Source organism: Lineus longissimus, chromosome 19 (genome assembly GCF_910592395.1).
Source record: "Lineus longissimus chromosome 19, tnLinLong1.2, whole genome shotgun sequence".
NCBI lineage: Eukaryota > Metazoa > Nemertea > Pilidiophora > Heteronemertea > Lineidae > Lineus > Lineus longissimus.
The window spans coordinates 7,150,408-7,172,370 of record NC_088326.1 but is presented as its reverse complement, the minus strand read 5'-3'; the positions used below and the strand labels follow the sequence as shown (position 1 = coordinate 7,172,370).

General features: G+C 41.3%; 2 protein-coding genes across 3 annotated transcripts in view; one reads left to right on the top strand and one right to left on the bottom strand.

The window, feature by feature from the left end:
- The window catches only part of LOC135503501 (angio-associated migratory cell protein-like), a 67,414-nt gene that overhangs the window by 41,340 nt on the left and 4,111 nt on the right, over positions 1-21,963 (bottom strand). For both annotated transcript variants that reach the window (XM_064797134.1, XM_064797135.1), the window contains exons 2-5: positions 5,133-5,258; positions 4,623-4,742; positions 730-869; positions 101-329 (exon numbers count right to left, since the gene is read on the bottom strand). In XM_064797134.1, coding sequence (XP_064653204.1) covers positions 101-329; positions 730-869; positions 4,623-4,742; positions 5,133-5,258 — 615 coding nt within the window. The remainder of the gene's footprint in view (positions 1-100; positions 330-729; positions 870-4,622; positions 4,743-5,132; positions 5,259-21,963) is intronic.
- Positions 1,323-4,238, top strand: LOC135503074 (uncharacterized). Its single transcript, XM_064796387.1, has 3 exons — positions 1,323-1,879; positions 2,143-2,332; positions 2,444-4,238. Exons 1-3 carry the CDS (start codon positions 1,612-1,614, stop codon positions 2,895-2,897), a joined length of 912 nt encoding a protein of 303 aa, XP_064652457.1. The 5' UTR covers positions 1,323-1,611; the 3' UTR covers positions 2,898-4,238.

Here is a 21,963-nt window from a genome sequence, read left to right as displayed (position 1 = left end):
GGGGAGAAAATTACCTCCAAGTGCAGACCCATGCTGAAGAAGAAGAAGAATTTAAAATTGTTGATATCTAGTTGTTATTACTATTAGAAAATGATAATACCTGACACTGTAAAAGACGGTGAGCCAGCTTTCAAATCCCAAACCCTCACACTTCCATCTTCATACCCAGCACAGACCTGTTTGCCATCGGGCATTATCTTCCCACATGAGCATGAACATCCTGGTCCTTGATAAGTTTTGCACAAGCCACTAGGTATCATCCACATCCACATATTGCCATCTGTCGTTCCTGCCAGGAGCACGTCGGTTGATCCATGCCAGCACAGCCACTGGAACATGATTATAGTAGTGTTGCACAACACTGTAGTGTTGCACAACACTAGATTATCCTTTGGGTAGGCCTAACAAAAATTCTCTATTGCGATATCAACTAAAGCCATTCAACTATGACTCGGCAGGGCGGTGTAATATGCTTTTTTTGTGAAGATACTATCACAATTTGCCAAGAGGTCAGCCAGGTACCTTCAGCCAGATCTACTGTAAAACACTTCAATGGCTTGAACAGGGTGAATAGTGCAAATACTCCACTATGATATGTCCCACCCACCTCTCAGAACAAATTTGTCTAATTCTGTTCCATCATAGCTGAAACTTATGATGCTATACACAACTCCACACTTTGCAAAAACTCAATTCCCCAATACATACTGGCATACCATAAAATCTTACCTCCAAGTCTGAACATTCGAATGTCCACACCTCTTTCTGGGTTGCCAGCTCCCAAACTTTCAGCAGACCAGACATATCACCTGTTGCAACATATTTTGAGTTTCGGTTGAATGCGCATGCTACAACAGAATCTTTGTGACCTAAAATTGAAAGGAAATCCTCTTAGACGGGTCTACACCAACTTGACAATCTAAACAGACAATATCTTTAGTACCCCAGCTCATATTAATACCATCTAGATATCTCACAAACAAATCCACTAATGAGGTGACCTTAGCTGGCATGGCAGGGGGGGTGCAATTGAATAATGATAAATAAATCATGGATGGATTGGACGGCTATGAATATGTGTCACAGGCGAGTTTATTGTATCGCAAGATTCAATTGAAACTTACTCCTAGCTCAATTATCCCTCTCCACCAGCACAAGATCTTGTAAGTATGCACACTAAATACCCATTAAATGGGTTTTCACTTCAGGGGTGAGTGGCTCAGACATAGCATGGAGTGTTCTGTATTGACACTCAGCTGCTGCTCAGAAGGCCTGGGCCCATATTCATAAAAGTTCTTAACTTAAGTGCCAAAAAGTCCTAAGTTGTCCACTTGCCTAAGTCCCCTACCTAAAATGAGATTCATAAACCTGCTCAGTGCCCCACTTGGCCAGGTTGACCGCTTAAGTTTGAGTGCACCACTTATCTTTCTTGAAAAGACATTCCCAGGTACCCGTGTCACATTTCTTGTGGATTTGCGCTTGTTGTAACTGCATTGTTCATTGATCATGGGCATTCAAATGTGCATTCTGTAGGGCCTACACCATAGGAGATACAGATTAACAGGCAGACGAGACACATTTAGACAAAGTGCATGTACTTGCTCGTTAATTATGGGGAGGAAACCGAACTTTTCTGATGCGGAAAAAATCCGCCTCATTGAGGCGTACGATGCTCGGAAAGGGTTACTAGTGGGGAAGTTTTCGTCAAATGTTTCATCGAGGCGCAAACATGATGCTTGGCTTGAAATAACAGATAACGTAAATAGTCGAAATCCGCATGTTGTGCGAGAAATGACAGAACTACAGAAAAAGTGGCAGAATCTGACATCAGCTATGAAGGACGAATATAGGGAATACAAAAAAGCGCTAGGAAAGACAGGTTAGTAAATAACTGAATTTATTTCATTGAATACCTTTTCTATGCCAACTCTGCACACTCTCGCTATCCTAAAATTATGTATGTACATACATACAAACATAAAAACCATCGGCAAATTACCCGGTACTCTTATATGTGATGTCGTGAAAATTAAGATAAAAAATACCCCTTGATAAATGATCATAAATGAACACATTTTATGCTGAAAATCAAAATGGTGCCACAGGAATAACAATACATGACCGATTTCAAATTCATTTCAGGTGGTGGACCCCCTCCTAAGGAACCGTCGATAATTTCACAGAAAGTTGCAGCTGTTATTGGCGAAGATGATCCATCCGTGTATGGTATAGATGGCGGCTTTGATAGCGGTGCACCGAAACCTAAAATCGCTACATCAGTAAATACTGTCCCGCGCCTGAATATCACCCACAGCGTTGCAACCAACGACAGGTATGTGCAAAACGATTTTACACAGCAACTAATTCAATCAAACTTTAACATTTAGCCCATCTGCTTGAAATTAAGCATTATCGTTAGTAAAGTAAATGCATTTTCTTTCAGTTCTTTCAGCGAGAATGAGGAAGAGAATCAAACTGAGTCTTTTCTTCAAGAACCCAAGATGCGGACACAAAAACGAAAAGCTTCATCATCCCTTGGTTGTGCCTCGGCAGCCCTCGCCAGTACCTCAACTAAATTCCAAAGATTGGTGCAGCCTTCTCCTGTGAGGTCTTCATTGCCTAATCCTTGCCCACCGCTTCCCAAGAACACTGAAAAGGATAAAACCCTAAAGAATTTAGGAAATACGGACGAGATGGTAGTACTGCAGAAAGAACTGCTTGCTTCTGAGAAGGAAAGATGTGCGCTCGAGATGGATAAGCTTAAACTTGAAAAGGAAAAATTGGTTCTAGAAATTAAATTGTTGAAAATGAAAACAAGTAAGATGGAGAAGGAGATGGAAAATGCTTCTGTAAATTCATTTCAGGCAAACGATGAAAACATATTTACACAGTTGTAAATATTTGTCAAAAACCTTTGAAAACAAATAAATTGTGTGTATGAGCATATAATAGATACGTATTTGTTACACTTACTTGCCTTAGAAATGTTGCTGGACAATGTGATCTCTTGTAGCAGTTCCATTTACACCTGCAAATGCTACGATATTCCCTTCATCGTTCCCATCCTCATCGGGTTGTGGCCGATGTTCGATATCATCCATGTCTGCTGGATCGAAATCCGGTAGAGCTTTGTTGATAGCAATGTTTTGCAACATTGCACACGCAGTAATGATTGCACATGCTTTCTCCGGTGTATAACGCAGTTTTCCATGCAGACAGTGGAATCGCCTTTTCCATTGACCGATGCCCCTTTCAACCAAACACCGAGTTTTCTTGTGAGACCGATTGTATCGTCGTTGCCCGGGGGTGTTAGGGTTCAAAAATGGCGTCATCAGCCAAGGACGCAATGGATACCCACTGTCACCAAGGATGACCTCATCTCCTTGCCAACGTCTCATAATGTCGGTTACGGCGCTTTCTCGGAGCACAACGGAGTCATGGGTGCTACCGGGCCATCTAGCCACAACATTCATAAACCTAAAATGTGCATCAAAAACAACCTGTACATTGATGGAATACCAGTTTTTCCTGTTTACATATCTCCACTCATGAAACGAAGGTCCTAGAATCCAAATATGCGTTCCATCGACCACACCGATAACACCGGGAAATCGAGCTATCTCGTAAAAATCTGCAGATAATTGAGGTGTGTCCTCTTGTCTCGGAAATTTGATGATGTGTTTTAGAGAATTGTTCAGTGTGGTTGTTACCTCCGCGATCACTCGACTCATGGTTGGCTGCGAAATGTGGACAGTATCACCAGTAACCTGTTGGAATGATCCGCAAGCATAAAACCGAAGAGTCGCAAGCAACTTCAACTCAGCAGGCAGCGCGTAATTCCTCCTAGTTTTCGATTCTAGGTCATCCCTCACAAGATCAATCAATTGAAGAATTGTCTGCCGATCAAACCGATATCGCTGGTACAATTCCAAGTCATTGTAAGCGTCCAGTGGATGCAGCCGATCACGAAAAACCCTTTCCCTGCGAATTGCACGTCTGTGTGCAAATGCATGTTGCCAAGCTAACATCAACGCAGCCATCTCCGTTGAGCACCGTGCACAAAATGAACTGAAAGAACCAGTCCACTTAGAGCGGGACTTAGAGTTAAGACTGCTCCAGAGGTGTCTCAAATCTAAGACTCGATTTGAGTGGTCCACTTGACTTAAGTATGTTTACGAATATGACTTATTTTAAGTAAGTACCCCACTTAAACTTAAGATGCATATTAGGTGCCCCACTTTGACTTAAGTTGCTTTATGAATATGGGCCCTGGCCTGCATATGTCCACAAGGAGTACATTCGTATTCAGTAAAATGAAGGGGTGGCATGAGATTGAGAACTAGCAATGCCAGCTCACTGACAATGACTGACTAGCCATTTTGTTGTTTATACATGTGTGCAATTCTGATTTACTGAGGTACATTTCACAGATTGTTTATGAATTCTTTAAGGACAACGAGTGCCTTGGAGTTCACTGCAAGCATGTTGGCATTTCTGTTAATTAGAACAAGACAAGAGTTGAAAGCTTGAATGCTCTTCGAACACTATTCAGACGTGGACACCATTCAGAAGATTGTGTTTTGTTAAATCTAATTTAACTAGCATCATAATCACACACTTGCCTGTACACTCTAAAACCTCCTCCCCACTGCCGAGCTTCCAGACAAATGCTCTGTCATCCTCACCACCAGTCACCGCCATAGAACAAGTCTCCGGATCAGTGTGAACACAGAACACAGAGCCTAAAAATACAAGCCAAACTTAAATTAAAATGAATTGTCCTGGGGACATTGTGCTCACCTCGGAATGATTTAGTATGAAATGGGTACAACAAAATGACTAAACATGGCACTATCAATTACACTTTTAGAGTTTGACCTCTGTGATTTGAAAACTAGGTGTAAATTAGGTCACAATTGACCTGAATTGGGTCTGATGCCAAATAAGGCAATAGGTGTCAAATATAAAATTTGAAGAATCTGTAGCAGGAGGTCTTGGTCAAAAGAAAGTAGACTTCCATGACATCCATTTGGTGTGAAAATAAAGTGATAGACCATTTTGGTCATGGCAATCTCTTATCAATAGAAAGTAGACTTCCATGACATCTATTCTATCATTGATAAGATGCTAACCTCTATGACTGGTGAAGACCACTTCAGCGTCATCTCTGACAGAATATTCGGCACCTTCCATGCCATCTTCATGTTCAATATCTCCCTCACCAATACCAACATCATCCATGTGGTCAGCAAGCATATCTGAAATTAGGCGAAAACAAGTTAGAACAACAAATATCAATTATCAAATAGTTTATTGTTCCGTATAGAATAAATTTACGTAGGATGGAGCTACAATAAACTTGGTGTAGATAGATTGGAGACAAGAGGCCCAAGGGCCTGGCACTCAGCTGGATGACCTAATAACATAGGACTGAGGGTGTAAAGTAGTAAATATCGGCTTTATACTACTGTTTGAAGGTCAAGAGAACACGTTATACCACTAAAATTCCAATGCAGAGCTGCCAGCTGAATGAAATATGACTGAACTAATCATCCATGGTATGTAAATGTTACAGGAGGAAACAGAAGATATCCCTAGTTCAGTATGTTGTATCGGTAGCCTTACAGACAAGAAGTGTCAGAGAGGATGTGACTTCTCCAAGGACAACAGTAGTATGTCCAGGCTGAGTTGTACAGCAAAACCAAGGATACAAAATGCTGTCAGTAATCGAGAGGTATCCTGATAACAGAGGCCAAAATAAATAGAAATGCCCATTTCCTTACAAGAAATGGCCATTTTGTTGGTTCATACTTACCTATGGAACACTTTTGCATGTTACCCCATTTGGGCTCAAACACAAGAGTATCCCTTTAATTTTCTAAAGGGAGAACTGAGTTAACAGCTCGGCCGCCAGGCCGCGCCCTGACCGATCCCGCGAGATCACGCCGATCTCATGCCGCCATATTCAGTCTTACTCTTGAGCGTTAACAAGGGTATGTCCCGTTTGTGGGGACGGCGGGAGGGCCGTGTTCCATAGGTAAGTATGAACTAACAAAATGGCCATTTCTTGTAAGGAAATGCAATAATGTCTGATCCCGCATCCTTCGCAGCCGCGGCCGGAACCGGAACTCGGCTGACGGAAGGGGTGGTGGCGGGAGGTTTGGTAGACCTCCGGGTTATATGCCCGGAAACGGAACCGGAAGAGGGTTTAGGCGTCTTCGCGGCCCGTTTCCCGCCACCAGACGCATTCCTTTGTGGTGAGACAAAGGATGCCGTCGGAGGGGTACGCCATATAAAAAATGGTACCAATGACAATAAAAACACTGGAAACCCCAAGTAGGCCAGAAAGGACGCAATTATTAATGGAAAGGAAAACATGCCTACTTGAATTAAACACTATTGCAATGGATCTGAGTCTTGTTCATTACAATAGAGCGGAGAATAGCCTACGTAAATCTACCCTACTAAGATCAAAATAATGGAGCCGGGTCGACTAAGCTAGCTAAGAAAAGTCTATAATTAAATAGACTGGACAATACTAATGCCAAGATTAGTTTGGCGGTCTACTCCATAGGTGAATGAACCCAAAATCGTCTAGACTTGGCTGGTTGAATTTGGTTTTAAATCGAATTCACGGCAGCTTTGAAAAAACGATGTGCTTCGTAGAAGCACAAGAGTAAAGACTGAATATGGCGGCATGAGATCGGCGCGATCTCGCGGGATCGGTCAGGGCGCCGCCTGGCGGCCGAGCTGTTAACTCAGTTCTCCCTTTAGAAAATTAAAGGGATACTCTTGTGTTTGAGCCCAAATGGAGTAACATGCAAAAGTGTTCCATAGGTAAGTTTGAATGACACAAAATGACCAGTTTGGGATTAACACCACTGTCTTTTTTTAAAAATAAGGTTACAGGAGTCAACAAAATTAATTTTATTGAGAGAAATTGACCTGTCCTGCAGGTGACTGGAATTTACAAAGGGTCGTTTTTTATGAAATTGTGCTCTACTGCATATCCCCAGTGAGTCAATCGGGAACCAATCTATTTTTCATTTAGACCAGCGATGACATCATTTCTGGTGATTCCCTACGTTGTCCAATGAGCGCTTTTTAAAGTGTGCCATTTGGCATGCATTAGCATGCAATGTATTTTATCAGCGTTGCCAATTGCAGAACAGAATGCCGTAGCTCCGTCATTTTGAATCAGTTTTTATCGGAATGACATTGCTGTGTTACTTGGAATGTCAACTTTTTACTCATGTAAGGAACGTAGTACTAAAAACTAAAAAGCAAACAGAATCATGCCGACATAATGTGGGAATTCTCCACTTCAAAATAAATCGCGAACAGAGCGTGCACTTCTAATATCGTTTTCACAGAATTGTGGCCCAATTTTCAAGATCTAATTCCTGAAAGTAGTCCCTATAAAGACCTTATGACTACCCACTGAAAGGAACTAGTGATAATATCGCCTACTTGACTTCTTTTGAGCAGAAAATTGGTTAATTACCGTGTTGCAAAATCAATCTTCCATCTTAAGACTGGTCACAGTGGGTATGCTGAAATAAAGCCTGGTTCCTTGGCCAACTCCATGCACAGAATACAACTGCGCAACTATACGTCATAGCCCGGGCTTTTGAATCTTCAGAAATTCAGTAAAATGTGCCTGTAGTGCCAACTGGCGGTGAAAACTAAACTAATTCCATTACAAGTAAAAATGAAAAAATTATCAAAAAATATTCGGCCAGACGTGAAAACAATATTTCCTCTGTGGACCGAGGTATAAAGGAATGAAGTTTAAACTTCCCGATGACGTCATTCGCTTAATGTAGGTCGGATTGCGCTGATTTTTGGTTTCTGAGTTCATCTTGGGTTACGCCTAATATAGCAGCATCAACGAAGTGCCTAGGCCTTGCGGTTACAAAATGCCCAAAAGTGACATGGATGGAAGGAAGGACAGACACCATCTATATATTATTACTGGAGACGTCTGGAGAGTAATTTGCTCTATCTCCTCTGAAACCACTGAATGAATTGGCCATGTTGAGGGTTATTTAGGAACATTTGGACGTCCCGAAGACGATCCGCTATATTTCGAAACCAAATTTTCATCGGAATATGCTGTTTTTCGTGACTTTAGCCCTATGAATGGGCCACCTCCATCATCAGCAAGTGCTGCTACCTATGAGGAAAATATGTAAGTTACTTGATCTGCCAGGCAGCCTCAGAGCTGTTTTCAGCAGTTAGGGCACTCATACCCAGAATTAGACTTGTGCCGTCCGACGCCAACTTGCCGTTCACCCTACAACGAATACAGTTCCCAGTGCGCATTGCTTACTCAATTACAATCAGCAAGACCCAATGAAAAACATTCAATAGACTAGGCATATACCTGCCCGCCCCGGTCTTCTCACATGGCCAACTCTATGTCGCCTTCTCCGGTGCTAGGACATTCAACAACATATACGTCAAAGTCGACAACAACAGCAACCAAGGACTACGATAGGACAAAACCATAACACGGAACGTTGTCTTCAAAGAAATACTGTAGATCAATCTATGACATTTTCCGCACACCATCACATTCTCAGCAAGATACTGGTACGCAAAAAACGCTCCAAACAACTTCACCACAAATGAAACTGACACTTTATTTTATATAAGCTCCCTCAACCACAGTGCAGAGCACGGGTTTAAGCTAGTTCCCTTAGTAATATTACCAGCTACACTGACTTTGTCAGCTGAGCTAAAAAAGAAGAAAGTGGTGTAATATAGGATCTGTCTTGGGGAATGTAACTATATTACAAGAGTGCCAGAGGATGTGTCAGTCCTTCCAGAAGATAAATGTCCATAGGTTTTTTTTAATATCACAGAGTTAGAATAAGATAATTGAATGCGGTTTTCGGCAGAGAATGGTATATCTAGTTGGTCATGTATTTAATGTATTTGGACCCAGCTAATCCTGTCTCTTCATTATGTAACAGGCAATTCTAATGAAACGGCCAAGGGCCATTGTGCTCACCGTATAGATATTTGGTGCTTTGGAATTCATCCAGGTTAAGAAACATTGTACATGCATAGTATATAGGTCAAACCAAAGTCGGTATGACATGTGACGTATCGTTGCTTGGAGTAAGAACCATAAGAATATCATCAGAAAAAGTCACTAATAAACGAGATATTGCGCTTTTTACCTATTTTAGTTTTGGCCTCCTGGTGGCCAAGTTGAGTACCAGATCAGATCGAAATTCGCTGTCCGAGGTAACATGACGTAGGGAGTCATGTGTACCAAATTTCAAGTTCATAGCTTTAGTGGTTAAGAAACGTGCCATAGTTATAATCAAAACGATCAATTTACGCCATTTGAGCTCTGTGACCTTGAAAAGCAGGTCAAATCAAAAACTCATACGATATGTGATGTATCCTTGCTAGGAGAACCTACCATAAAAATGTTATTGAAAACGAATCACTAATAAGCGAGATATCACACTTTCTAGGTTTTCACTTTTGGCCCCCTGGTGGCCAAGTCGAGAATCAGACTGGACTGAAATCAGAGTCAGAGGTCAGCTGACCTAGGGGGTCCTTTGTACAAAGTCTCAAGTTCATAGCCTTAGGGGTTAACAAACGTTCCACAGTTATGCTCAAATGCCCAATTTACGCCATTTGACCTCTGTGACCTTGACAGGTACGTCAAATCAAGGGTCAGGGCAGGGGTCAGGGGTGGGGTCAGGGGTGGGTGGGTCGGGGGGGGATGAAAAGGGGCAGGTGAGCCAAAAAATGAATGCGGAGGATATATGATGTAACACTGCAAGAAGTACCTGCCATATTTTATTCAAATTTTTCAGACGTAGGCGAGTAATCGCATATTTTCATTGTTGACCTTTGGCCCCCTATTGGCCAAACCGTAAATCGTATGACGCCACGATTCAGTCTCTTAGTAAAGGTCACCCAAGGGTATATATGTACCAAGTTTGAGTTCAATAGCCTCAGCGGTTACAAAACGTGCCACCATTGACTAACAGCGGTGCCGTCGGCGAACTTTGACCTATCTTACCTTGAAAATTAGGTCAAATCAAAAACCCGGAGGATATGTGATGTCCCATTAGTAGAAGTACCTACCATATTTTTTTCAAATTTTTCGGACCAGTAATAAGGGAGAAAACGCATTTCTTCATTTTTTACCTTTGGCCCCCTGGTGGCCAAACCGTGAAACATATGAGACCGCGTTTTGGTCTCTGAGTAGTGGTCACCAAGGGGTACATGTGTACCAAGTTTCAGTTCAGTGGCTTCAGCGGTAACAAAACGTGCCACCCATGTCTAACGACGACGGACGACGACGACGGACGCTGCAGGATGGTAAAGGCTCACAGGTGAGCCAAAAAGGGCCAATTCACACCATTTGACCTCTGTGACCTTGAAAAGTACGCCACATCAACCTGATTTTTTGTCAACATGTAGAGCTACATAACAGGTATCTACATACCAAATTTAAAGACTATAGGACAAATAAAGACAAAACGTGCCACTATCGGTGAAATTTTAGAGTTTGACCTCTGTGACCTTGACAAGTAGGTCAAATCAAAAACCCGTATGATATGTGATGTATCCTTGCTAGGGGTACCCACCATAAATATTTTAGCAAAAACAAATCAGTAATAAACGACTTATCACACTTTTTAAGTTTTCGGTTTTAGCCCCCTGGTGGCAAGGTGAAGAATCAGACCAGACCGAAATTCGCTGCCAGAGGTCATGTGACCTAGGTCATAATGTGTACAAAGTTTCAAGTTCATAGCACAAGCGGTTAAGAAACATGCCACACAGGATAATGACGACGGACGACGACGACGACGACATAGGGCTATGGTATAGACTCCCCTGACAGTGAGCCAAAAATGTCCAAAAACTAATTTTTTTATTTTATTTTATTTTCATTCTTTTTCACAATGTATGGGTAAACTATGATGCAACAAAGGATTTTTTTCTTGAAAATTACTAGAAACATTACTAGAAAATTCCTGCTAAATTCTTTCATTTTAAAGATTAGTTTTAGCTCGCTACCGGTGATAGTTTTTTTCAGACAGCTGGTGACCTTTGAGAACACCCCTCATGGTCAGCAATGCAGTCAGTCAGGGTCTTTATGGCCAACTCAGCTCATACATGGAGGATTAGGGGGTCTCTATCAAAGGTTATGGAAGAGATTAAACTAGAGGCCTGGTGGCCTGAATAGCAGCTACACTGGCTACATTCAGCTACATTCAGGTCCTTCATGTAAATCTTCACAAAATATGAATAGGCCCTGAAACACGTCCAACCCTTAAACACCTTTTATGAATTTTGGCCCCTAGGTAGGGTGGATGACAGTTGTAAAAACTTGTAAAATCTGTAAACATGCCTCCAAATCCCATTATGATAATGAAGAGATTGCCCCATATCTGGGAGACTGTTTTGAAACCATCGCTAATTTTGGAAGATCGGTGCCTGGCTATTTGGTTTTAAAAACACTATTTTTCCCCATCAAAACAGCACTTTTCATTTTTCAAATGATAACTGATTGTCTGAAGATTTATTTCATAGCAGAAAAGTACTAATAACTCTGATTTGATGCGAAAAATCTAACTTTATTTGAAGACCTGATTTTCTCTTGGCCGTGGATTGAGTTTGTTTACAATATGAAGCGCCATCTTGGAAAAGCCGTGACGTCACCGCGGTATCCTCCGTGATTCAGCGGCAGAGATTTTAAGCACGGAAAAAGTAGATTAACTCGGCTGATCTCAATGGATTTTACCCAGGAATGTTTTCAAGGCGAGAGAAACATCTGATTTGAGTACTGCGCTTATTAGATTTCATGTTCATGCCGAAGATTGGCCTAAAACGTGGACGAAAAGAGTGCATTATCGAGTGTTGGAGAGGTCACGTGATTCACTGATTGGACGAGAAACCTGAACAAAGTTTTCGTGCTTTTAGCTGTCAACATCAATGGCTATAATATGCTCCTGCAGAATAGTAGAACTAATAGAACTAATTTCCGAAGTTTCCAATAGTTTGAACACAAATCAGAACATCACCCATCAGCTGGACTCAGATCTGCATAAATTACGATAAATAATGAGGTCGTCGCTTCAATATCGCAAAGAAAGTTGACTCCATTCGAAGGTTGTTTTGACCAAATTCCGTTGAACTCATCGTTATGAGGGCATTTGAACACATTCTCGTTGATCTTTTCTATAAACGTGTGAAGTTTCGTACCAAAATACATTTCCGTAAAGGCTTAACACTTTCAGCGCCCAGCCATATTTAGCGTACTTCCCCCAGGGACCAAGGTAACGCCCCTTTTTACCCTTTTTCAAAATTATGAAAACAATAGAAGGAATAAAGATAATTACATGAAATTTTCTGTTTTGGTTCTTCTTTATTAGATCTCTTTACAATGCTAATTTGGAATGATAGTCAGCAAAGCACTTGATTTTGCACAATGGTACCCCACACATAGAACAGTAATATCTGGTGTCTTTCCAAATACCCGCTTTTTGGCATACTCTCGGCTACATCTGCCCCCGTCATCAATCTTCGACCCGCCATTGCGCCTATTCGAATGCAGACGATCTTGGCTATAAATAGCACATTGGCTGAACATCATACTATCACCTCAAGCGCTGTATAGTTAAATTATTTTCCCCTATACTGCGCTGCTAGTCGCCTCGAAGACAAAGCGGGAAATTTAAAAATGCGACGTAATATTACGTCGGATGGCTCAACCGTGTGAACTTGCAAGACGTAAAATTACGTCGGATGGCGCTGAAAGTGTTAAATAAGAAAATTTGTCAGTTACAAAATCATCACTCCGATAGAAATAAAAAGGTCACCGCCATTTTCTTGATGATAGTACTCCAGGTAACCTCGGCGGGAAATTTAAAGCGGAATCATCCGGGGTCATACAACAGTTTTGCTCACTACCGCCAACTGGTGATATAAATCGACACTAATCTATTTCATATCAAAACTTCTGTATCATGAAGACCTTTTCAACTTTATTTCAAGCTTTTATCTGCTGGAATAGAGCGTCAAAAAATTGTTTTTTCATTTACGCATTTTGCCCCCTGGGGAGCTGAATTTGAGTCGAATCGTCCTTTTTTTTTTCCGTAAGCAACATTTTCTGCGGTGTTTATAAGCAAGACTAGATTTGAAGTGCCTCGATTGTATGATTACAAAATGCCCAGCTTTGTCTACAGATGGCTAGATCGAAGGATGGAAGGATGGACACCAATCGAATAGCTATTTGATTAGCTCCGCTGACTTTGTCAGCTGAGCTAAAAACTAGTGAACTGGAGGGGGGGATAAAAAAAAATTGGCCTAGGCCTAAATCATAAAAGAATTTATAAAAGTTAAATTTGAAAAAATTCACCCTTATTTACTAGAGTTTGGACACATGGCTTGCAATGCATACTTTACTTCCCTGCACCATTCGGCAACATTATTGGTGGAGGAAAAACCTGACCCCTACCCCTTGAATTGGTTGCCCAGGTACAACCACATGCAATTGTCTCAAGGAAGCCACCAGTGTCTACCACCTCTTGGCAGTCTTGCCAATATCATGCCAATGAAAAGGAAGGGTAATGATGGTTGAGGGTTAGGGTTAGGGTTAGGGTACCATCAAAGGGGTACCCCTTCCTCGCCCTGGGTTAAACGTGTCACAGGGCTGTACCATCATGAAGGTTTGGGGGTTCCACTCGAGCGCCCTGGGGTAAGCAGCTCGGAAGGACTTATTGAGAGGCCAATGGGGGGTTTGGGGGGGCCTTCCCCAAATGCACTGCTTAAAACATGTCAGAAGGACAGAGGTTGGGGGGGGGGGGCTCCCTATGTCAACAGTTGCGCGAGTGCAATAGAGCTTGCACTTGACATATGAATCTGCCAGATTGCCAGACTAAGATAGTCCAGACACCTTTCAAATTCAGGGGAGGGACATTTTCAATTTCTTTGCCAGCTATTGTGATGATGGAGTTGAGTTACTGCTAAAGAGATACACAGAGAAAACCGTCTATCAAAGAAAAAAATTGGCGGAAGGAATTATAGCAGGTTCACAACCAGGGGGTTTTGGGGGTTTCCCCCCCAACCTAAAGGTGCTGCGCGCTCACTAGGGCACTGCACTGATTATATTATTAATGTGTAACAGATAATTGTGAAGTAATAAGATTATTTCATTCTGATGATTCGGAAGAATTTTTTGCAATACTGTTTGTGTATAAAATGTACTAGGCCTATGGCGTTCATGTGTGTTTTGATCTTCCACTTTGACTCGATGATTGAGCAAATTTAACGAGACAGAAAGCCAACAAGAGGCCCAAGGGCCTGGCGCTCAGCTGAAATTGATAGGTGAAGGCAAGGGCAAAGTGTGTGTTGGTACCCTGTTATTATGAGGCAACGTGAAGCTGTAACGTCTAGCACGCAGAAGCGCTGGTGCGAAAGACCTTCTTGCTATATCAGTGCATGCTGAAGTACTGAGTTGACGTAACCCTGTTATGAAGTGGGGTGTGTGATGACGTCAAAGAGTTGCGTGGCGACGTCAAAGAGTGAAGTCCTTGTCTTCATGCAGCGTAGGTGGAACTAATAACATGCACATGGACACAAGGTACATAATTATTACATTGTATTTTGTGAGGTGGGGCCTGGTGCTTTACAATGGTCAAATGAACCGATTGTTGTCTGGAAATTGATGAAGTGAATGCAGCCAAATGTTTGGGATGGTCTTTTTTGTATGTGAAGAAAAGAATATAAAGAGTTGGTTAACAAAATGAACTTTATTGGTGCAGCAGATTTGATGCCTTTCGGCAGATATTTCAAGCCTTTCAGCTGATATTTGATGCCTTTCGGCAGATATTTGATAACGCTCTTCGGGAATGGAAAGCAGTTAGACGAGTAAGCACACCTTAATCAGATGTGAGAACAGCAAGTGCTTTACTGGACTTGAAATGTGCCAACGACTCCTCTTGCAATAACCAACAACAGTTAATCTGTAAAATGAAATGGCCGGGGCCATTGTGCTCACCTGTCGATATGAAAGGGAGAGTTTGAGGAAGAACTTGTCATTGTTAGGGGTTAATCATGCAATAGTTGTGGGATGGTGTGGTTTGTCTTGAAAAGTGGAGTTGGTCATATTGTTTTCCGCGTGCACATGTTACTGACGTTGGAATAAGTGAATCGTTATTTGTGGGAGAAGCTGAGAGATGTTTTCTGGCCAATTAAAACGGGTTTAGATGTGTCTTAGCTATTCGGTGACTATTGAAAATAAACAGCGCATTTACATTTTGTAAAACCTGCTGTCATTGGCCGAAATTTCAAATGAATGGGATGTACCTGTGGAATTGCGTGTGATTACGCTATCTTGAAAGGAGTATTTATCCTCGGCTTGCGATTGGAGAGAAATGTTGAAAAATATATTATAAGAACAATTGAAGCAAGGAATTCACAGTATAGAATATGATGTACCGAGTAACTAGGTAGCAGTTTGTATTGGTAGGTGATAAAGCTTGGAACCAGTGAAACCTTGAAACCAGTGATAAACCTTGGAATCAGTCCTAACAAGAGGCCCAAGGGCCTGGCGCTCAGCTGAGTTAATATCATTAATATCTTCCCGGCGTTTAGTTGATTATGCATGAAAATGCCACGCTCCATGGTATTTGATATCATTTTGCGTTCACTACGGTACCAATGTTTTTGGTTGACAAATTTATGCCATTGTTCATTCCTCAATCCTGACCATAATTCGGGTGAAATCATCGTATGAAAATATTTACCGAAACATGAAGTTTATGCCATGAATGAGGATACTCATTGTCATAGCCTCGTTTACAAGTACGAAGTATTTTCCCGCGAATATTCAAAACTGCTTGGCTCCTTGCCAGTTAAATAACATGTGACTATACACAAAATAGAAAACTTTGATGGAAATTGTAAATCATTTTTTTATCTATCAGGGGAAACAAGCTGATGATGATCAAATAAATCATTCATGAGAAATCGTTTTGTTGCTGAAGTTAATGCTAAACCTTTTCTTGTGCTCCACTGCGCCACCGTAGTTTTCTATTTAGACCAACGATGAGGTCATTTCTGGGGATTCCCTACGTTGTCCAACGAGCGCTTTTTAAAATGTGCCATTTGGTATTGTACAGTATGCAATGTATTTTTTCAGCGCTACCAGTTGCCGAACAGAATGCCGTAGCTCCCTCAATTTCCAATCAATTTTTATGGGAGTGACATTATTGTATTGCTTGAATGTCTACTTTTTACTCATGAAAGAATCGTAGAACTAAAACTTAATAGGCGAACAGAATCATGCCGATTCACTGCACATACTGTGGGAATTCTCCACTTCAAAATACATCGGCGATGTCATCGCGAACAGAGCATGCACTTCCGATATCGTTTTCACAGAAATGTGGCCAAATTTTCAAGAACTAATTTCTGAAAGTAGTTCCTAAAGACCTTATGACTACCACTGAAACGAACTAGTGATAATATCGCCTACCAGACTACTTTTTAAGCAGAAAATTGGGTACTTGAGTGTCATTGAGCTCCAAGATTATTGCACATGGCGTAAACAACATGCCGCCATTTTGTCTCCGCTTCGGTATTTCGTACGCCGCTTATAATGCACCTTCTCAATTAAAACCAACATAATAAGGCCTTACATCGTTGATTGAATAGGAACACCACAAAAAACACAATAAAGTGGGGGTACAATCGATTACGAAGCTGAAGTGAACAGTGATTTATTCCTGGAGCTACTGCTTTTGTTGTGTAGCTGCCATGTTTTGAGAACTGGCAAATAGGAGACTTCATTGATGGCTGACGTCATCGGGCGGGAATTTGAATCGGCAGAAATAATTAAAAGGCAGGTAGCGCCCTCTCCTGTTAAATTTTTGAACTTTTTCTCAATAAAATAGATTTTCAAGAATTTTATCTTAATATTAGAGCATATTTCGACTAATTCTGCTACTCCTAGGCCGATATAGGCCAGTTTCCTTCATGCACTCTCGCTCGCAGGAAGTAGGTCGAATGGCGACAAATTTTGTTTTGAAAGTAGAGTTTGACCAGAAGTATCCAGAAATGCAAAATTGAAGTCTCTAGGTCTTACAGTTACAAAATGTGCACCATGGGTTTAACGGATGGACGGATGGATGGATGGATGGATGGATGGATGGATGGATGGATGGATCGATGGACAGACGGACGCCACTGAACAACTTATTTGACAAGCTCGGCTGACTTAGTCAGCTGAGCTAAAAATGCATAAAAACATGAAATAATGCCATTTGAACCTAAGGTGGTTACGAATCAATATTTGGAGCTAATTTTTACATGATCAGATCGGAATTTGACGGTAGTTTAGAAATCAGTCGCATATCCGATTCAATAATCTATATTTTAGAACAACCTAGTCATACCTCGCCTCCAGTGTACCTTACTGATCTCCCAAATATAGGCATGCACGTCACGACACGCCCACCACACACCCATAATATGGACCAATCAGCGCTCCGCTTACTACGCCACCACAAGGGGCCTATTTGAACTACGGAGCGATGTGATCATACAGGGTGATACAGAGAAGATTGACTACATCATGCAGTACCGGCTGGCACTTATCTGTGGAAACGTAGATGAAGGTTTATTACCGAAGGTTTTAGCCGGGTTTGGAGATGAACAAGAGGCCCAAGCGCCTGGCGCTCAGCTGAGTAAGCAGATACAATTCATAGTTTAGCAGTTTTAGTACTGATACTTTTAGATAGATTTGGCAAGGACTATATAGTTACAATAACCATGGATGCTTCAATTTGTCAACTGTGAAAGATGTAAGTGACATCACATGAAGTAATGCAGTGCGAGTGCGACATTTCCAATAGAGCAAGGATCTATGTCACAGTGACACAAGGACAGGATTGGTTTTCCTTCTGGTATCAAAATTGATGTCCTCATACTAGTATGCCCTAAAAAGGTATTTGGACACTTACATGATCATTGTACCGCTGAGCTTGGGTCTGGTGCAATACCAACTTGAAATGGGGGGGGGGGGGGGTTAGTGGATTTAGCAAAGTGTTTGGGATGCCCTGTATGTGAAGAAGTAAGATAAAGAGGTGCTTAAGAAAATTAACTTTATTAGTAAAAGATTGACCTGACATGCAGCTGATTGGAATTTAACAAAGGCTGATTGCAATCATGGAGTAAATTATATAAGAAACACTGATTTGGCAAAGATTATTACAAGACGTCAAGATGGAAAGTGATTGTACAGTGTTGGCTGTAGCACCTGCTGACTCCAGGAGGAACATGTGAGACAGCTGGCTCGTTGCCAAATCCAGACCTACTTTCCGTCAATGCTGAATACGTCGATGAGAGCTCTCGAACTATCATTCCATGCAAAAAATGGCAATGACAAGACCACTAATAACTTCAAATTATTTTCCGGTTATGATAACACAACACGCATCTTCATGATCATGATCTTTCTCAAACTAACTGAATGACCTAATCGCCTTCGACGCACAACCACATATCAATCCGCCCCGACGATCGCCACATCCATTCGATTCGATAACACTCGACACAGTTGTAAAATCTGTAAACATGCCTCCAAATCCCATTATGATAATGAAGAGATTGCCCCATATCTGGGAGACTGTTTTGAAACCATCGCTAATTTTGGAAGATCGGTGCCTGGCTATTTGGTTTTAAAAACCCTATTTTTCCCCATCAAAACAGCACTTTTCATTTTTCAAATGATAACTGATTGTCTGAAGATTTATTTCATAGCAGAAAAGTACTAATAACTCTGATTTGATGCGAAAAATCTAACTTTATTTGAAGACTTGATTTTCTCTTGGCCGTGGATTGAGTTTGTTTACAATATGAAGCGCCATCTTGGAAAAGCTGTGACGTCACCGCGGTATCCTCCGTGATTCAGCGGCAGAGATTTTAAGCACGGAAAAAGTAGATTAACTCGGCTGATCTCAATGGATTTTACCCAGGAATGTTTTCAAGGCGAGAGAAACATCTGATTTGAGTACTGCGCTTATTAGATTTCATGTTCATGCCGAAGATTGGCCTAAAACGTGGACGAAAAGAGTGCATTATCGAGTGTTGGAGAGGTCACGTGATTCACTGATTGGACGAGAAACCTGAACAAAGTTTTCGTGCTTTTAGCTGTCAACATCAATGACTATAATATACTCCTGCAGAAAGGTAGAACTAATAGAACTAATTTCCGAAGTTTCCAATAGTTTGAACACAAATAAGAACATCACCCATCAGCTGGACTCAGATCTGCATAAATTACGATAAATAATGAGGTCGTCGCTTCAATTTCGCAAAGAAAGTTGACTCCATTCGAAGGTTGTTTTGACCAAATTCCATTGAACTCATCATTATGAGGGCATTTGAACACATTCTCGTTGATCTTTTCTATCAACGTGTGAAGTTTCGAACCAAAATACATTTCCGTAAAGGCTTAAATAAGAAAATTTGTCACTTACAAAATCATCGCTCCGATAAAAATAAAAAGGTCACCGCCATTTTCTTGATGATAGTACTCCAGGTAACCTCGACCGCGCAGTGGAGGGTCGAGCCGCCTCGTCAATTTACCCCAGACGAGCCGTTCATACAGTGGATGCACTGGCAATACCAGCAGTCCGGTATTCCCTGGTTCGAGGTTTTCATGTCAGTTCGCAGCGGGAAATTTAAAGCGGGGTCATCCGGGGTAAAACAACAGTTTTACTCACTACCGCCAACTGGTGATATAAATCGACACTAATCAATTTTATATCAAAACTTCTATATCATGAAGACCTCTTCAAGTTTATTTCAAGCTTTTATCTGCTAGAATAGAGCGTCAAAAAATTGTTTGGTCAATTACGCATTTTGCCACCTGGGGAGCTGAATTTGAGTCGAATCGCACATATTTTTTCTGTGAGCAACATTTCCTGCGGTGTTAACATACAAGACCATATTTGAAGTGCCTCAGTTCTACGGTTACAAAATGCCCAACATGGCTGGATGGATGGCAGGATTGGAGGACAAACACCAATCAATTAGCTATTTGACTAGCTCCGCTGACTTTGTCAGCTGAGCTAAAAATGTGAATAAATTCCTTCGCTGTGAGCGATATCGTACATATTCATGTACACATCGAGGGATGTAGAGATATTTTCGTGATGTAACCAGTTCTAAGCGGACACATTTTTTAATGATTCCCGTGTGCATGTTTGTCATATCTACTGAGCTTTATCAGATCATTATATATACAAATGATTCTTCTAATAACAACGTTTTATTTTAGTATATGGAATACAAAACAAACACAAAAGCTTACTTTTGCTTTCATCGAAGAGCAATAATTAGATATTTGCAAATGGCGGCCCGTCATGAATATAAGTTTATTTTTTAACGACAACAACACATTTCCAATGCATTCAATGATGACGTCATCCTCCACAAAAAGGTTGATTCTGGAACTACTGGCAAATTGCTATCAATAAAGTCAGCAGGGACGAGATTGGCAGTTGGGAGGGTATAAATCGTGGATGGAACGCGCCCGATTTCACGTGGTACTTGCACAGTGATTTCACGGTTTAGAACTGACTATTCCAAGGCTTATCACTGGTTACATGGTTTCACTGACTCCAAGCTTTATCAATTACCGTTTGTATTCATTTTTGAGACAATAAAAGGTACACATTTATGATGAAAGGATGTGGTGTTGTGATCTCAGTGCATGCGTCTCCCGCATGCATTTGCTGTAGTCCTGTTACATTTATTTAGGCCTATACAGCGGTGAACGCAGAACGGAGCATGGAAAAACCATCACTCACAAAAATGGTTGTTTGAGCAGGTGTTTGCTCTTACACATGCCTGTGCTGTGACCCTTTGAGCCAGGCGAAACGCTTGACGACTGGTCTGTGCAAAATGTGATTTTATGACCTAAGTGAATGCCCCGAAAACTTAGAATTTGTCTTTGCAAAAGGGAATAAAAATGACCGAAAGGCGATGTAACTGCCTCTACTCTAAGGGGCGCACAACTAAAGCGCACGATAAACAGCCAGATACGAAAATATGTTAGCTTGTTAAGTATCAAGTGTTGTGCATTTGGGATCAAAGAGGTTTCACGGGTTTGTTTTAGGACTTAGAGAAATAAATAAATCAATGATTGCTTCAGAGTTATCCTATATTGTATACTACCCTGTTGAGCCCTACCCCCTACTCCCAACAAATAAAGAGTTCCAAAGGTGGCATGCATTTAGAGGCGGAATAAAACTCGGGTCTACTGTGCGATAGGCAGAGAGTATATCCACTAGGCCACCGAGGCAGCTTGCAGACCATGATAAAAAATTTCCACTTCATTTATATTCACTATTCCATAGTGCTACCCCTCTCTTTATATATAATGCTACCCCTATCCCTTACCCTAACCACCGGGGAGCCAGGGCTCAGGGGGTTGGGGGGAATATCACCAATGTTGCATCGGAAGAATCATAATCCCTTCATTCGCCCGAGCATATGAATATAATTTATAAGCTGCAGTTGAGTAGTCAGAGCCATCTACAGTATAGTACAGTTACTAAGATCGGGGCACTCACCCGGGTCATTAAGTCATATTTCGCGGTCAGTGTCCTAACAAACTTCTCCGAAAGAGACGATTTCACGCCAGTTAGAGATCGATGCGTGGTCTCAACATACCAGTTGAATGGTATTTTCCATTTAAGATATAATTTTGTTAAATTGAGAACAAGGTGTGTTTACTTTAAAATGAAGAAAATTAGGCCCCACAAAATTTTTTTTTACTTTATCATCCCCGACCGCATCACTTTTTCCACCCGCATTAAAAATTTTGTTTTTTCAATCACTGAATTCGTGCCTTCAGCAAGTTGGAATTGTTTCATTATCTATATTTAGTTGCGTTTCTGATGAAATTCCCTTTCC